The sequence below is a fragment of the Falco punctatus genome (assembly GCF_963210335.1).
Source record: "Falco punctatus genome assembly, chromosome: Z".
NCBI lineage: Eukaryota > Metazoa > Chordata > Aves > Falconiformes > Falconidae > Falco > Falco punctatus.
The window spans coordinates 29,131,157-29,149,058 of NC_137586.1; the positions used below are offsets into that span (position 1 = coordinate 29,131,157).

At 40.2% G+C, this 17,902-nt stretch overlaps 1 protein-coding gene across 3 annotated transcripts in view; it reads left to right on the plus strand.

Annotated features, from left to right (window-relative positions):
• Positions 1-17,902, plus strand: part of DOCK8 (dedicator of cytokinesis 8) — a 94,878-nt gene that overhangs the window by 56,049 nt on the left and 20,927 nt on the right. For all 3 annotated transcript variants that reach the window (XM_080372214.1, XM_080372216.1, XM_080372215.1), the window contains 11 exons: positions 1,293-1,388; positions 2,625-2,720; positions 3,515-3,664; positions 6,201-6,314; positions 7,335-7,490; positions 10,285-10,424; positions 11,011-11,180; positions 12,758-12,903; positions 13,899-14,081; positions 14,705-14,840; positions 15,433-15,520. In XM_080372214.1, coding sequence (XP_080228340.1) covers positions 1,293-1,388; positions 2,625-2,720; positions 3,515-3,664; positions 6,201-6,314; positions 7,335-7,490; positions 10,285-10,424; positions 11,011-11,180; positions 12,758-12,903; positions 13,899-14,081; positions 14,705-14,840; positions 15,433-15,520 — 1,475 coding nt within the window. The remainder of the gene's footprint in view (positions 1-1,292; positions 1,389-2,624; positions 2,721-3,514; positions 3,665-6,200; positions 6,315-7,334; positions 7,491-10,284; positions 10,425-11,010; positions 11,181-12,757; positions 12,904-13,898; positions 14,082-14,704; positions 14,841-15,432; positions 15,521-17,902) is intronic.

Sequence of the window (17,902 nt, forward strand, 5' to 3'; positions counted from 1 at the left end):
TTTATCACAGAGCCTGTATGGTGCTTAATAGTTTCCTGTTAAAAAAGTAGGCAATTCGTATAAATTGGCAGCAGCCCCATGATTTTATATTGTTTATAGTACAGGTGCCATGTACGTATTTTGTAACTGGGTCTTTCCAAATATTTAATTCAACCACAGAGTGGAACACAGACTTCCTCTGTCCTTCTCATCCACAACTACATATGCCATGAAAAGCTTGCAGGATAGAAAGGACGACAACAGCCCAGAAGCAGGGTTTCACTTCCCTGACCAGCAGCCGGTGCCTGCTGGTCTACAGCATCCCAGGATCATCTCAGAGCTTTATGAGGATGGCTGTGCTCAGCTGTCTGGGGAAACCAAAATCTAGGGTTCCCCATTCAGCAGGAGCTGGGAAGCTGTGCCTTCTGACAAAACCAGGCTATCTCCCCTGTGCAAGGAGCCTGCTCCTAGCTGCAGCCCTGGCAGAGCTCCACAGCAGCATGTCTGCTGAGCTCTGAACCATATCCCCCTTCCCTTCTCTTTGAGTGTTACATATGTAAAATTCTGCACCTCAAGCAGGTTATTTTCAGAAACATTTTGAGTCTTTTCTCCATTGAAGAGAACACGCCTCACCAGTTGAAGTGAATGGGTGCTTTTCTTCAACAAATTAAGCCGGAACTAGTCAGATGCACAGGCTTTGCCAATCTATTTGATTTTTTTAATGTGGGCATACATATTCATCAGTAGCAACTTTTAATTATGTAGATTTGCACTTAATAGCTTTAGGAATTTTACTGTAATGTACTGTGTCCTAAAAAAACATAGCTCAAGGCATATTTTTTTTCCAAATGAATACAAAATTAAAATGTTTGATATTACAGCTTCATCACATTGATAAATGTAACAATTTACAACTGGCTGCTGCCATTTCACTGCCTTTAAAATTGGCAGTACTTTTAATGGAAGGAAGACTCACGGATGCTAATTAATTTTGGATGTAGGGCCACCGGATAAACTTAAAGGGCAGTTACCTTGAAAGCGTTATGGGTAGCTCTTCCAAAATACAGCTGCAGTGCTGAAATTGGGCACGTGATGGCAGTGTTGGCATGTGCACGCTCGTGCGACTGATGGATTCTGGTGGCCTTTGGCCGCCACTGGGAAGGGCGATGGGGAGAAGGAAAGAGAAGAGCTGTTTAGGTGAACATCTGTGCACACCGTCCAAAAAAACCACTGCTGCTGATTTCTTCTGTGTTAATTAGCTTGAGTTATGTATTAACTTACTACTATGTATTTCTTCTGACTGTGCCCTCCAGCCTACAGATCACAGCTCCAGTCGGATGTCTTTCTACGTTGAAGGAACAAATGACACGCCAAGCATTTGTGCAAGCCCGAGACCATCCAATAAAAAGGTAGCCTATCACTAAGAGTGAGGGAGCACATTAACAGAGCCTGGAGCCTCCTGAGCCAGTGCTGGTAATTAATGCCTCTAAATGAGGAAAGGAGAGAAAGAACAAAATAACAGTTTTATTGAAGAAGGAGTTTGTGATGGATTATTGAATCAGTGGCTAAATATTGCCCACACTTTTCTGCTTCTGTTCCATAGTCTTTAGATTCTTTTTTCAGGGCATATTTAGACAAGTAGCAGCATGCGTGGATCCTCACTTTGCTCTCATTCTCAAGGTGTTAAGGCTTCTGTCTTTTTCCAGCACTGTTTATCCTTGGATATCTGCCTTTACATGTTACAGTAAACTCCATTCAGATGTTTGCCACCTCTTTCTTCTGTAAGAATGTTTTTCTTTTCCCCTTTTTGTAGAAACAGGAAATGCCTTCCTGTCTTGAGTATGTATTCCCAAATAGCTTTTTAACAACATAGAATATACCATATCACATAGATAATTTTTCCAGAGCTGTATCTTCTGTTTGGCATGGATCAGCAGCAATGCCTTTGGATGAAGAAGCAGGGGAAAAACCCTGCAATGAGTAGTTTAGAATCTGAGTTACAGTTAAGAAACTCTCTTACTTATGTTTCTTGGTTTGATTTCTACCAAAAAGCATAGAGGTTTATACCCTATCTAAATATTGGATGGATTAATATGCTATATTCAATGTAAATATGCTTAGTACAGATCTGAGTCTCCTAAAAGTTTAGGTCATTGAGACTGTGTGTCTTGTGGCCAGATCTCACTGCAAAGAGTATTGTCTCCAACTACAAACCTCTGTACAAGCTCTGCTTTGGTTATTGCTCTGCCTTTCTCTCCCACCGCACTGACACTCCCACCACAATCTTACTTCTACCTTCTCTCAAAAAACTTGGATGTACTACATGGAAACACTTAGCAGGGAATGGGGAATGTGCTTGCTCCCTGTGGTGCACACAGCCAATGACTGATGAAAAACCAGAGGAATTTCCCATTTTAGTTATCTGGGGTTCTGGATCCACAGAAAAATGGGTTCCAAAGCCAACATTCCCCATGTATCATTTTGGTCAAATCTGCTATCTGATCCCACAGGGATGTCCACACATCCCCATCTAGCTTCTGATTCTCCAGTATGGGGGAGTTTCCCACAGGGAAGAGGGGGGATGTTGAAACTGGAAGATAAGTTGATTGAAAAGCCATTTTCCAAGACTCTGTATTTATTTCCAGCATTTCCATGAGGAGCTGGCACTGCAGATGGTGGTCAGCACAGGTATGGTGAGAGAATCTGTCTTCAAGTATGCCTGGTTCTTCTTTGAGCTCCTGGTAAGATTTGACAGTGATATTTTATAGTAAGTTAATGGTGGAATGTAGCAGGTACCTCAGGCACAGATTTAGCTGGGTGGTGGTCTGTTCAGTTATTCAGCCCCAGTGTGAAAGGAAAGGGTCTCAAATAATGGAAGTACAAGAACTCTCCATGTTTACTCGCATTCCCCAGTGACAGCCTGTGATGGCAAAGTCCTGCATGAACTGTGTGCACAGTGGTCTGCATCTTGCGGAAGGCTGAAAGACAGACATAAAACTGAGCCCTTCCTTTTCTGTCAGTACCTGTTCCTTCCTTTTTCACTTTAACAACATGGAAGCAGTGACAAGGCTCCTCAAACTCACATATTTCTCAGGGCCCTGAGGTGATGCATGTCAGTGGAAAAAAACATGCTGATTTCCTCCCAAAGAATATAAGCAACCCAATATCAAGTCAAGAAATAAGAATTAATTCCACAATTGTCGCTCCCTGTCTGTCATCATGAAGGGCAAAAGTTGCAAACAGCAGCATTTCAGACCTGCAGATGCAAGGGACTGGGGAGGGACATTCTAATTTCAGGTGCTGAGAGTAGCCAGCTGCATGAATATGAACAGGAATCGGTGTCTGGGTTTGAGTCTTAGGCTGTCAATTGTCATTGTAGTACATGTAGGACTTATTACAGCAGCTCGGAGAAAATGAGAGTGATTGCATTCAGGGAAAAACAAGTAGGGAGTCTTATTTGTATGGACTAACGTAAAGCAGTAATTTTACCTCCAGTTTGGGCATTTGTTTAACGGGTTTTTTTTCTGCTTTGCAGATAAAGAGTATGGCTCAGTATGTTCACAACATAGAGAAGCAAGACAACCCACGAAGAAGCCGGTTCTCTGATCGCTTCAAAGATGATATTACCACTATAGTTAGTGTGGTTACTTCAGAGATTGCTGCACTTTTAGTCAAACCACAGAAGGTAAATGCATGATATAATAAGTACCATGGATCCTTACTAATCACCCTGTGTTACACTGAGCTGGAGCTGTCTTTAATCCCATTTCATCTTCAGCAGTGTCTCTAGAATTTGGCCAAAACTGAAGGAGTATTCTCACATGGACCTTAAGCAAGAGTTGTGGCTGTGCAAAGGGGGAGCCTTGTGCTCCCCTAGCAGACAGTTTGTTTTCATTCAGCTCAGTTCTCCAGCCTGCTTCTTGGTGTGGTTGCAGGGTGCAGGAAGGGAATTCCCTTTCCCATTGATAGGAAAAGTTGGCTACCCATTTTCAGTAGCAGTGGTGCTTTATGGAAGGTTAGCCAGGGCAGCAAACTGCTGCCCATGTAGGGCTTATTCCTTTTATCCCCCTTTCCTGTTACCCTCATTTCTACTGTGTAGTATTTTATTCCACATTTGGCTTCTCTGATGGCAGTGAGCTAGGCAATATAAAGGCAATATTCCTCCTGAGGGTGGCAAAATCCAGCCACAAGTGATCTAACCCCAGTTCTCTTTAAAGATAAGGCACTGGCCACATGAAAATTAAAGACAAGAAATAGGCCCTAAATCCCATAAAGTTGTTTCTCCTGAAGTATTTTAACCAGTTGCTCTGATAGAATGTATTATAAAGTTGAAAGGATCAGAAAATCTAGCATATTTTAACATTGATACTGTCAGCTTACATCTCTAGTGTCACTCTGCGCTGGCCAACAGACAAAGTTAAGGCCATAGACAGGCACTAGGTGACTGTTGTTTGTTCAGTGGTTGTAACTGAGGTGTTTTCATGCCCCAGAGCTGCCAAATGCACTGTGCTAGCCCAGCGGTGTGCTCTGCTAGAGGGCAAACCAGGCTGGAGAGCTGGCCTGCCAAGTCACTTTTCAGCCAGCTCAGTTTCCTGATCCATTTCTCCCTGTGTGCCCTGCTGTGCTGTTGAGGAGCAGAAAACGGGAAAGGGCCAAACCAGACAACTAAGGGCAGAGAATGGCAAAAGTGATTGTCACAGTCCACTAAAAAGATGTTTCTGAAGCTTTTACCCTTTGGTAAACTCGATCCTTTGGTGTGCTTCTCTAATAGCCACGTGCAGAGAAATGGTTTCCACAGAAATGTTTACTTAAGGTGTCAACGAGGTTTCTTTAAAATACCTTGTGTAATAAAAAATTGTTATATTAAAATTGTTTTAATGGAACTGCAGGTTTTGCCAAGATGTTAGTATTTTATAGCTTCCTCACAAGAATTACACAGGTTTTTATGGGCTGTTGATTCAATTTGATTTTAATAGAGTGAGTGTATAGAACCTGATTGTGTGTGAAAATCCCACTGCAGCGTGCAAATGCTAATTCTGCAAAGAATTAGGGCCATTAACCAATGTTGTACAGAGCAGAGGTAGGTAATGTGTGTCTGATTTTTAAATCCAAACAGTAATAATCAATGTTTCAGTGCATGGTTCAGCATGTCAGATTGCCCTGGGAATCCACAATGATATGTTTGACGTATTTTAGCCTACCCAGTAAGACAGTGGAAAACTAATTTTTTCTTCATAGTAGAAAAATGTTTTGCTGTGTAAATTCCAGACTGTGTAAATATATATACATATATGTGTGTGTGTGTATTCCTGAGAAGCAACAGAAAGGTTGAACACCAAAAAATTAAATTGTAAGCACCCTGCGGTGCTGCACGCCTGTTCTCACTAGTCAAAGAGTCCTGAGTAGGGGCAACATTTTTCTCAGTCATCTCTTCTGTCAATCTTAAGTGAACCCTCCTGAGGCTCTGAGTATTAAACGTGTGCAGATCCCTCAGACGCCTCCACAAATTCTTCTTGCTGAATACATATGCTACTGAGATTTTATGATTTAAATTGGTATGTTTGAAGAAACTGCAGCCTTATTGTAGAGGGCACATTAAGTTCTTTGTGATTTTTACTTGGAGGTTGCATGTCTCTGGTAATCAGGCCAATTCTGAGCATGCAGGACCTTGGCTGCTGAGTGTTAAAACCCACAGATTTACCTTAACAGAACTTTTTTACTGTCAGTTTTACACTTGAAATTTCTAACCAAAATACTTAACATTCCATCAGCAGATCCAGTACAGATTTTTATTAGTATTTTAAAACAGTATGTTACGTTTTAAGTACACAAACCAGCATTCTCTAATGTTAAAGGTTCAATTTTTTTAAAAAACCAGCATATGCAGGTTTGCAATCCATAGGGAATTCAGAATAGGTCTCAAATTCCATTTCATTGCTGTCAGCCCAAAGTTTTGCTTAGATAAACTTGTTCATTCACCCTGTGATATTCCTCTGTGAATGCTACAACAGTTGAAATAATTTACAGGAGTGATTCTGTATAATTTTAACAAGATCACATAAACTGGAGAACTGAAACAATCTTGTCCAGTTCCATGAGATAGTTCTGGGAGCTGTCCCCTACACTGTTTTTTAGTGATTATAAGAAGTCTTCCACCTTTATATAAGTTTTATATGTCATAACTACAATTCTGGTTTGTTTTGTTTTTGTTTTTTTTAAAGGAAAGTGAGCAAGCAGAAAAGATTAATATCAGCCTGGCATTTTTCTTGTATGATCTTCTTTCTTTAATGGACCGAGGATTTGTGTTTAATCTCATCAAACATTACTGTAATCAGGTGGGCACCATGCATGATTGAGATAGCATTTGGCTTATGTCCAGTCCAGTGTTCTGTTCTGTTTGATTCATTTATCCATCATGATCCTTTGAGCTGTGTTAAAGGACCAGGTAAATTTCCTATTTCCTATTGCATATGCAGAGACTTTAAACCTCTTTTGATTTGTGGTTTGCAGAAAAAAAGTCAGTGGAGGTTAAGACTCTTTTAGAAATGTCTTTAGAAATAGCTTGCACTGCTGCAGAGAATCCATGGAACCACTTTTCTTCCCTTACTTTTTTACATCCTTTATCAGGAGGGTCTGCAGACCATACAAAGCAGCTTTTGGTCTCTGACTATTGAAGTGCTGTGAGGACAGTATTTAGATTTGGGGGGTTCAATCATAATGATCCATCTTTGTCTTTTTGCTTTACAAGCCTCCCAAAATTAACATAAATGATGATGCAGGATGTTGTTATGAAATTACTTCTTGTATATGAAGGGGAAAGTTTTCCTTCTGTTCTGTGACCTGATACACCTGTTGTAGTTTTTCTGCTGAAAAAAAGGTCCTTTGTCAGCTGATGGTAGGTACAAGGATGCAAGGTGGCTACCACCCCATTTCCTATAGTACATGCAATACTCCATTGATGTCATTGTTGATATGAAGGGAAATGACAAGACCACTGATGTTCTGTGTTGCCTAGCAGGACTTTTTATGAGTTTGCCACAGACTTATCAGTTTTATTTGGTTTTAATCTTTGTGTTATGCAAAAGGGAAAAAATATTGTATGTTTTTCTTTTGGGAGGGAAAAAAGAAACAATGGATTTTCTCTTGGAAAGTTGGTAAGTCAGCCAGGGATGGGGAAAAGAGACACCACCGCTGCCAAACAAATGGAAACTGGTTAGGTACGGGGAACCAGTGAGCGTTTTAATGCGTGCTGGTCTATTTGTCTATTTCTGTTTCAGGAAGCAAGATATTTCACTGCATGGTAATTTAAATAGTGCACACCTATCACATGACACTTTTGGGGTTTTTTTTCCTAGCTCTCAAACAAACTGAATTCACTCTTCACCCTGATTTCCATGAGACTGGAGTTCCTGAGAATTCTCTGCAGCCATGAGCATTACCTCAATCTGAACCTCTTCTTCATGACCTCCACATCAGCTCCAGCATCCCCCTCCCCCTCCTTATCCTCCCAGGTAGGCATCCATCAGATGATAGTTCATGAATGTCACATGAAGCACACATGTATAGAAAGACTTATGTTGCTCTGTATTCATATATTTAGGTTAGAATTAGCCACTGTTGAATCAGGGAGAACAACTCCCCTCTTGAAAGAAAAGAAGTAGAAGAATAAAGACTAAGGGAGTACTACTGCGAAACTGCATCTACACAAATCAAAACTTAACATGAAACAGATATGTACCCCTCTAGAAACCGGCAAACAGAAAATGGCTGTTAAGATAGACATATAAGGTCTAAAAGGAACATGGCTGTAAGGGCTAGTTTAGAGGCACACCTATATCCCATCCATACACAGCGACAAATATGTATTTCAATATCTGTTTTGGGGACTTATGGTATGCAACAGTGCACAGCAAACTTTCTGTGTGTTGCCTTCTAGCTGAACCTCTTGCTCTCCAAGTGAGTGTAGATGGTAGCATCTGTAACCCTGTAACTCTGTAAGTTAGGGACTAAAACACTGCAATTTTCAAGATCCTGGAATCATAGACTTCTGTTAGCCTTAGTGTTGTTCAGGGCAGAATTATGCTTTGCTTTTCAAATAGCAGCATTCTTTGTTCTGGGTTCCTCCCCGCCCCAGTGGTACAGATGATGCTATGACTTTGTCAATGATTTCTCCGTGTTTCCTGGACAGTAAATATCCCTTTTATTTGAACTTTATGATTTTTCTGTGTGGAAACACTCAAGTATTCTGACTCAACCTCTCCACACAATTTTCATGGATGATCGTCCATCATATCTTATTTCTCCCAGGATTCTCTTTGCCAGTACATGCTCATTTTTTCCAGACTTGACCTGGTACTGACACAGCTCTAGACTTCCTGAATGTCAGGACCTCCCATTCATCATCCTGGACATGGAGTTCACAAACACATTCAGTAATGAAATTGTTGTCTACCATGCCACACACTATTTTTCTGGTCTTGTCCTTTTGTCCCCTACATTCTGCTTAAATGGTAACTTGCTTTTACCATGGGGTAGACCCCATAACAAAGGGTGCTAGCCTTCCCGTTTACCACCTCGGTGGTCTTGCAGAGGTCAGAACTGGGGTGAAGCATTTCAGTGCAGTGGCCCGCAATTGCATTAGCCCTTGGATGCAGCAGAACGGAACTGAAAGTAAGAATGGTGGCGGGTACAAAACCACTCTGAGTAATGGAGCAGTTCAAATTCATGGTTTCTATTTCAAGTGTAATTGCTGAAGAACTGGTTGGATGCTAAGGTGTGCTACATCTCATACCTTAAGGGTATTACCAGTAATGGTAAATAGTATTTTCTTGAATTTTTTCCTGGTCTTACAAGCAAAGCATGAAGATTTTGGATCAGAATTTCCCAATAGTTTTCCTTAATGCTAATCCTGGATGCCGAAGAACTAGAAATGGGACTCTTCTGCTTATGGGGAAAAAAAGAAGTCAGCACAGCTCTTGCAACTAGTTATAACAAGTCAGAGCTGGGCAGACACCAGTTTAGTCATTCTTTCCTTCAAGCAACATCATCAACTCTTTTTCTTCTTCAGGAGTAACCTGTGAAGTGCAACCTGCACAAATCAATAAGGCTTTTGTGGCCCTTGGATGATTTAATGCATTAGCTGACCACCCTTGCAGTAATTTTGATCTGTCTGCAGGAGTGCTGCCCAGCTAGAGTTAGATTTTCAATAAGAAATATGGGCTTGTGAATAAATCTTTTGGAATTCTTGAAGAGAAGCCAAATTCACTTAACTGGGTGCTCTACACTTTATTGTTATTCCACACAAACTTAGTATAGCCAGCATCTGTCTGCTTGAGGTTGAAATGGGAGTGAGCTTAAGTATGTGGATCCCAGATATGGGGCTGCTCAGAGACATGAGTTTCATTTGACCCAATATGCTAGAAGACAGCTGCCGCAGTGTGGTATACTGCTACTTCATCTGTTTGTTTTCTGGGACTATTCCCAGGTGACTGACAGAAATGTGAGAGAATATTGAAAAATATAAATTAAAAGCAAAGTCTGGACTCATAAACCCAGTAACTGTACTGGGGACTAGAGTCTAAGACTTATGCTCACCTGATCAGGGGACAAAAACATTCCAGATGACCTGTGGCACAGACCTATGATTGGAGAAGCTAAGAAGTTCACAACACATATATAGCAGCAACTTTCCATTCCTGGGCTGGCTATATATCAGTCATAGCCATAAGTTACAGCAGTTTGAAGGCAGCTCTAAATTATGCTAGCTGCCAGCAAGCTCAGCCAAGGATTTCCAGGGTGGAAGGAAACACTGTTTGCACGTCTTTCCTGACCTTTCTTCCATGCTAGACATCATGGATGCTGAAGAAGGCACTGTACAGTGCTTCTGACACCAAGGTCCCTCTTAACGTAGGGCCAACATCTTGCTGTATGATGCCTAGTGGCTGCGCTGCAACAGTAAGAGCAATGTAATCAGTTGTAAACATGGAGAAAATTCTGACTTTGTGTCCTGTCCAAACTAATGAATACAGGGTAGGAATTTTACATCTCAAAAAATGTCAAATGAATTACTCGTACAGAATGGAAAGAATGAGATTGCATCCTAGCAAGCAACCCATTTGAAACTAGATGCTTTTCATTTTCATATCACCCTCAGAGTTTTCCTCCAAAATGTCAAACCTTCTTTCAAAGTTTGTGCTTTTCCTCTGGTAGAGATTTTCTGTTATCTACATGCACTGTGACTACAACCTCTTTAAGAAGCTTTGATTTCAGTGATCATACTTTAACACTTCTAATATAATTCTGCAGAACTCTAGCTCCTGCTCTAGTTTCCAGGACCAGAAAATCATTGGTATGTTTGACCTCTCAGCCGAATACCGTCAGCAGCACTTTCTGACTGGCTTACTTTTCACTGAATTGGCAGCAGCGCTGGACGCAGACAGCGAGGGGTGGGTATCCAATTTGCAGATTTTAGAATGGTACTGAGTCACACTATTACTTTTGGCAAGGTCAGTGTGGTTCCAGGACAGTCCTGTTTCCCCCACTCTTTTCAGTAAGTCACTCTGTAACATAGCAATAAACTAGTAATTATCTGCAGTGTGTTGGTCCCAGTGAATAAATATATGCCATTTGTTGCAATACTGTTGGCTAAATACACAAATTGAGAACACAACTTCAAATTTCAGTTGCTTTTCTCTTTAAAATTTGTGCCTTTGTCTGAGCTTAAGAGTTTAGCTAAACTTTGGCCAGAGTCTGATGCTTTTCTTTAAGCATGTCTCTTTACCATATTGAATTTTCATGGGGAGTTTGAAATACTTGGGTGCTCTATGATTGTGGTGAAATGGCTTGGAGATGCAAGACAGCGATCTTTTGCAGAGAATATGAGTCTCTGCTCAGAATGAAAGAGATTATTGAGTGAATATTGATGTATTAATTTGTTTCTTTCACCTCCACTCTGTTTCTTAAGTCTTTGATTTAGAAATAATTTGTGCATGACCCATTAATGGAGCTCATGGATGGGTTTTGTGTTAACAGGATTAGCAAGGTGCAAAGAAAAGCTGTCAGTGCCATCCTTAGCCTGCTGAGTTCCCATGACCTAGACCCACGTTGCTCAAAAAAAGAGGTGAAGATTAAAATTGCAGCTCTCTACCTCCCTTTGGTTGGTATCATTTTGGATGCACTGCCACAACTCCATGATTTCACAAGTAAGAACCTTTTTCCTTTGTATTTTTGAGCTTCTTAGAGTGACTTGTCTAAACAGTCTATCAAATATAAAAGAGACGGCACTAAGTGCAGAAATTCTCCACAGTGTAGTAAGGTTGAGTATTTCTTTACTTAGAAATGAACTGGATTTTTATAGACAGGAAAATCTTCAATGTCCTCACTTCATAAGCAAATAATAGACCAGATGTGTCTGTAAGTACTCCTGCCTATCCCTTAGTATGGATATTATGATCCTACAAATAAAGCCTGCAATATCTGCAAGAAATATTGAGATACAAACAGGTTTAACAGACAGCAAGGAGGGAATCAGGAGTGATACTGACATTGTATTACATCACAGTTAAAGAAATTGGATTGTAATATTTCTATCTTTTTCTATTGCTACTTAGTGCTGTTACCATGATATCAAAATTAATATCAGGAAATACACTGTTATCACTTGTTATAACTATAAACTTTGCTTTTTAAACTTCTATAAACTTTGCCTTTTAAAACAACATTATCTGAGCTGTTTCCTTGCATTTTGCTACATGTGTGTTCTTAGGATACCACTGAAAGGAGCTATTTCACATTTTTTTGTAAGATAGTAGATCTCTGCTACTTGGAAAACTACATTTTACTTCCATAAGTAAAATAAAGACTAAAGAAAAATGGTATAATCTTTGAAGAATATACTTCTGTCACTGGTTCTGAAAATATTTTGTATTTAGATGTCTAGACAAGAAACTTAATACTATGAATAAATTATTTAACACTTGCAGTCAAATAAGATGAAAGCATTTATTATACATTTGCTAATCAGATCTCACCCCATTCTCCTAATCTAAGTATTACCCTTATACCACAAATGAGGAGACATTATGAGGAAGCCCAGGTGTATCAGTATGGCTAGGTTTTAGGGTGACTTTCTTTTTAAGTATCTGTCACAGGAGACTGTTGACCTCATTCTGAACACATTCAGCAAAACGGATGCTCAGAATCGGGAGGTTTTTTAAAAACTAGGTATAAATAGCTTTATTGGCTGAAAGCGATGTCAAAAACTAGCAGGGAATAGAAGCAGCTAGGTGCCTGAAATTAAATTTGCTCTTTAGCCAGCAGGCAGTACTGGCTCTTTCGGCTGTTAGCAGATTTACATACTTCATTGAAAATCACCAAACCCATGTGTGGATTTTGCATTTATCCTCTTGCCTGAAATGACTGGAACAAAATGGTTTCAAGTCTTATGAAGTGGTGGCTTAGCTTTGAACTTCAGAGACAACCCCACATTTGCCACTGCCTTTGCTTTTAATTTACCTTCTCTGAACACCTGGAGCGTATTGGACACATCTTCTTTCCCTGTGTTTATTTGAACAATTTGGCAGCCTTTGCAGATGGCTGCAATTTGGTCTTGCTAGTGCTGCACCTCTTTCACTGCTTGGTACATCAGCAAGACCCAACAGCCTCAGGGATGCTGGGATACCATTTGTTTTGTTAGGTTACAGCCTGGTGGAAGACTGTGACATATGAGTAGAAACAGCTGGATTGCTCCTGAAGTTCCAATGAGATATTTCAAATCTAGTTTCAGATGCCCGCGGTGGAAAGGGACGCACAGGAAACCCAGAAGAAGAACAAGAGTCTGCAGGTGCAATCAATCAAAATGTGGCCCTTGCCATTGCAGGGAATCAATTTAACCTCAGGAGCTCTGGAATATCTCCAGTGTCCCTGGTATGTCCGGCGCTCTGCCAGTCTCCTTTCTTGTATCTGATTTCCTCTTTCTTTGTTTTCTCCTTCTATCCTTTTTTGCCACTAATAACTGCAGTCATGAGAAACTGCATTCATGTTTCCTCCAACCCCGAAGAATGCTTCATATTCCTCCTGTCATCTCCTTCTCTTCTCTTCTCTTCTCTTCTCTTCTCTTCTCTTCTCTTCTCTTCTCTTCTCTTCTCTTCTCTTCTCTTCTCTTCTCTTCTCTTCTCTTCTCTTCTCTTCTCTTCTCTTCTCTTCTCTTCTCTTCTCTTCTCTTCTCTTCTCTTCTCTTCTCTTCTCTTCTCTTCTCTTCTCTTCTCTTCTCTTCTCTTCTCTTCTCTTCTCTTCTCTTCTCTTCTCTTCTCTTCTCTTCTCTTCTCTTCTCTTCTCTTCTCTTCTCTTCTCTTCTCTTCTCTTCTCTTCTCTTCTCTTCTCTTCTCTTCCAGAAGTACTCTTTACCATAAGTAGTTCCACTTTTTCTTCCACACACCTATTTCCATTTCCACACCCAAGCTAGTCTTGTTTCCAGATCAGCAAATAGTGCACTATGATTCCTGCACTGCCTCTCAGTCCCAGTCTCACCTGAATCCATGGTTCGAAGACTCGATCCTTCTTTTTCTGTCTGTATCTCTTTCTTCATGGTTGTTTCTATCTTCTATACAATTTGGCTGACACAGCTGCATGGCAAAAGGGGACAAAACAGTTATAGAATCTTTTTCTACATTATTCTAAGAACTTAAAATGCAAGTATCTATCAAACAATGCTCATGCTTTTCACATGCATACAACAGGTTGTCACAATTACACAAATGTACATTCAGAAAATGCAATCAGTATAACCTGGAAGAGGTTAAACTTATTAAAGTCCAGTCCTGGGATTTGATTTCACTGAAATTAAAATAATGTTACTTCACTTGAATGACCCCCCTCTTCTTTTTCTTCTTTCAACTGATACTTACTTTATCTGCTCCTAGCCCTACAGACAGAGTGCCACATTAGGTCCTGATACTACTCGCAACCTTTTGATCTGCTTCCTCTGGATCATGAAAAATGCTGATCAGAACCTAATACAGAAATGGATTGCAGACCTTCCATCCATGCAGCTGAACAGGATTTTAGACCTCCTTTTCATTTGTGTTTCATGCTTTGAGTACAAGGTAAGTGAAACTTGGCTTGTTTTGTTGTCTTGCTTTGGTTTGATACTTTTTTTCCTTACTTTCCAGCTGTCCAGGGGAAATTTGTTATTGACAATTATTAAATTATCTCTTGTCTAATCTATGCTACAAATGGGTAAATTAATTCAGATAATAGAATTTATAGTGGTCTTCAAGCAAAATGCATCCAAAACCTTTGAGGAAGTCCCATGAAATTAGTTTAAATTGTTTTATTGTTTTTCTTTTCCTGGGGATTTGAAGGCTATATATTGACTGTAAGTACTGGACAGGATATTAAGGATGACCCTTTAGTTAAGAGCTGGGACTGAATGTCATGACTGCCCCCGGTGACAGGGTCTGCTGAAATGGATCAAACAGCCTTCTCTCTGAACTTTATTTTCCCTCTCTGTAGCACTGAGCTAAATATCTGTCTTTATTAGCAGTACACATACTACCTCTTTCATCATCTGCAACATTTAATTAGCCTTTATATATTAGTCAGTCATATTCATTGCTTTCTGCTGCCTTTACAGGTCTCTCCTGTTGTGTCTAGTTTTGGACATGTAATTTGGACTCATGTTCAGAGATGAAGGCATTGGTGTTGATTGCTTTGATTTTATTTTTAGGGCAAACAAAGCTCAGATAAAGTTAGCACCCAAGCACTCCAGAAGTCACGAGATGTTAAGGCCCGATTGGAAGAGGCTTTACTGAGAGGTGAAGGAGCCAGAGGAGAAATGATGAAGCGCTGCAGGATACCAGCTGGTACTTCATATCCCTCTCCCTTTGTGTCTTTTGAGAGGATCTTAAGAGTTTGTAAATGTAAATGAGTTTGTTGGGGTTTATGCACACTCCCCATTTTCATCCTTATATTTTTTACCCACAGTCCTTTCCCTTGCAGACCTTTCTTGGTTTGGCTGTGGATAAAAATATTACTAGCTTTTAACTATCCAAGGTGTAGCTAGAACTTAGCTCTTCTCAGGTGGAGAATATAAGGCCAACTAAGAAGTTGTAAGACATTCTGAGAAATTGTGTTTGCATTTAATCAATAGCCAAGAAATGGTGTCAAAACCGTCAGTAAGAACAAATTGTTCTTAGCAAAAAAGGTTGTTTCATGTAATAAATTGAATACTTTGTGTTTTGGTCTTTGAAGTTATTAAGCAAGGTAATGTTCTAAAAATCCTAGATTAAAAAAATGATGGGGTCCTGTCCTTTTACTAGGACCCTGAGGCTGTAAAGTTGAATGGTTTTCGTTCTGACAGACTGCTACAGACATGTATCTCCTTTTTTTGGTGAGCTATCAGAGTTCAGGTGTCCCCTTCTGCTTTAATCTCACTGATACATGTTGCACTGTTAGGGAATGACAGATCAGTGGGGCAAAATGAAAACCTGCGCTGGAGAAAGGAGCAGACTCACTGGCGACAGGCAAATGAGAGACAAGATAAGTAAGTCATTTAATGAATATATATTGCTTTTATTAGAACGAAGATGTTTGAGAGTTTTATGTTCTTGTTCTTTCTCCTAAGATGTTTTACTACAAAATCAGCAGTTTCAATCCTTTCCTGCTTCTGTCAGAAAGAAATAGAAAATGTGTATGTAGCAGAAGTATCCAACTGTTGCTATGACATAAAAAAGAGATCACAAATATTGAATGAGAAGTCTAAATAGTTATCCACACATTTTTTCTTTCTTACTAGCAGTGTGGCAAACACTGGTTGTTGATACAAGTTATATCAGCTCCACAGAAGCTTGCTACACCATTTATTTTGGTGTTGCTGTGGCTCCTCACTGTATACAGCACTGTGGTGTAAGATTTGCCACCTTAAATCAGTTGAGCTAGGTTTGATGTGCTGTGTTAAAACTGAGAGGAGTTGTCAGCAGGAGTAGGGGGGAATGATTCTGCAGTGAATATTTTCCTTGTTGCAGGTTTTAAGTTATGTTGTCTCACTACATTTCACCTTATCAGCACTGTGTGGTAGTAGGCAAATCAGTGTGCAGGATTATGGAAAACTGTATTTTCAGGATTACTAACAGCATTTTCATACAGTATGTGCTAAGTTTCTGTAAGCATGCAACTTGCTGAAGGAGATACATCACTTGTCCATAGATACTTGTTTAAATTTTGACTATCTAAATGAGCCGCTCTGCGTGCTGCAGAGACAGTGGCCTCTCACCAGCCTGGCTGCTGTGAGCTCCCATGATATCCCTAAACATGTGTGAACTTGAAGTGAGAACACTAGCTTGTGCTATACAGCAACTACATTGTTGTATCCTAGTACTTGTCCATGATTATCACATACATTTTTGAACACAAGTTTGTTAATTTGGAATTTATCCAAACTTTTAACAAATAATTGTTCTACCTTCTATGATAGATTGGAAGAGATGCAGGTACTATGTGGATATTCTTATTTTGCCCTGAAAGCAACATGCTTTCTCCCAGCCAGTTTCACTGAAATCAGAATAAAACAGTCTGCAAGGAGCAGATCTACAATTTCACTTTACAGTAGTTCTGTTAAACTACTTAAAATAAAACTTCTGGTTACATAAGTAAAACTCTGCATGCTGTCCAGGCCTTTCTGCTTAACCCAGTGTTCACCACTGTGGTATGCAAGATCTTTGCTCTCTTCCTTTTTGGATTCCTTTTGTATATATGTCCCATAAATAAGATGTTTGCAGGCAGTCCACAGCACAGCAGGTTTGCACATGTCGCCACTCAGCCTCACTCAGCCTGCTTCTCCTTGAATCCAGCATGCTTTGGGATTGTGACTGCACTTATGAGCTATGTGTGGTGTCAGAGAGGATCCAGTCAGCATGGTTAACGTGCAAGACTGAATGGTGGCTGGAAATGGTTCAAATGGCTCTGATGTTTGCTTAATTTGTTCAGTTCTTACTCAAATGTAGTGATCCCTGGCTTGATTTTATAGCACCAGCCTTTTGGGAGGCCCTTCTGTTCTTCATTGCTTGAGTCATTGTAATTAATAACCATACAACTACCCTGACTTCCTTTCCTAGCCCTCTTCCAGAATTCTCTGGTTGGGCCCAAAAGGATGGCTCTGTACTTTTCTGGGGTTTCGGGGGTAAGAGGCCACTGGGCAGAAAAGGTTAGGTGAATGTAGCAGAAAAGTCACAGATTTTGAAGTCACTCAGAAGTGTGATTATAAGGGTGTTGCTTCTGGCCATGCAACAACCCTTTTATGAGCAGTTTAGGAACAAGAATAAAGCCTCCTCTTTGTGTTTCTGCCATAGAAGAGATCTCTTTTTGTTAGGAGCTGCACCTATGCTTAGACCATTCAGCTGCAGAGTAGCTGTGTTCCAGACCTTAAGTCTCAACTAAGAGAGTATCATGCACTGCCTTACCCCACCACCTTCTGTCTTTTATAAATGTTTCAGTCCTCTCTTAAATGGCCTGGTTCATTGCTATATTGGCTCTGAAGTTGTTGGACCTCGTGTCTTAGCTGTCAACAGTCTCAAGAATCAACGTTTTACATTGCCTACATTAAACACTGCTGCTATGGCATTGAAGCAATTTCCCCTTTGACCAAGCCTACTGTTCTTAGTTTTTCTCTGGAAGTGTTAGATCAGTTGCGTTTTATTCCTTTTTGGGGTTTGGTGTCCTGCTACAGGCAATGCATTCAGAAATTACTGCATAGCTTATTGAACAACTAAACATGATATTGAGGGCAGAGCAGCCGTTACACAGATTGCTGTTAAGGAAGCAGAAGCATCTATGTGAACTGTCCAGAGGCCTAGTTTTCAGGTGTCCCTTTTGGGACTTCTGTTCTATGATATCAGCTCTCCTCATTTGACTTTGTTCTTCTTAAGAA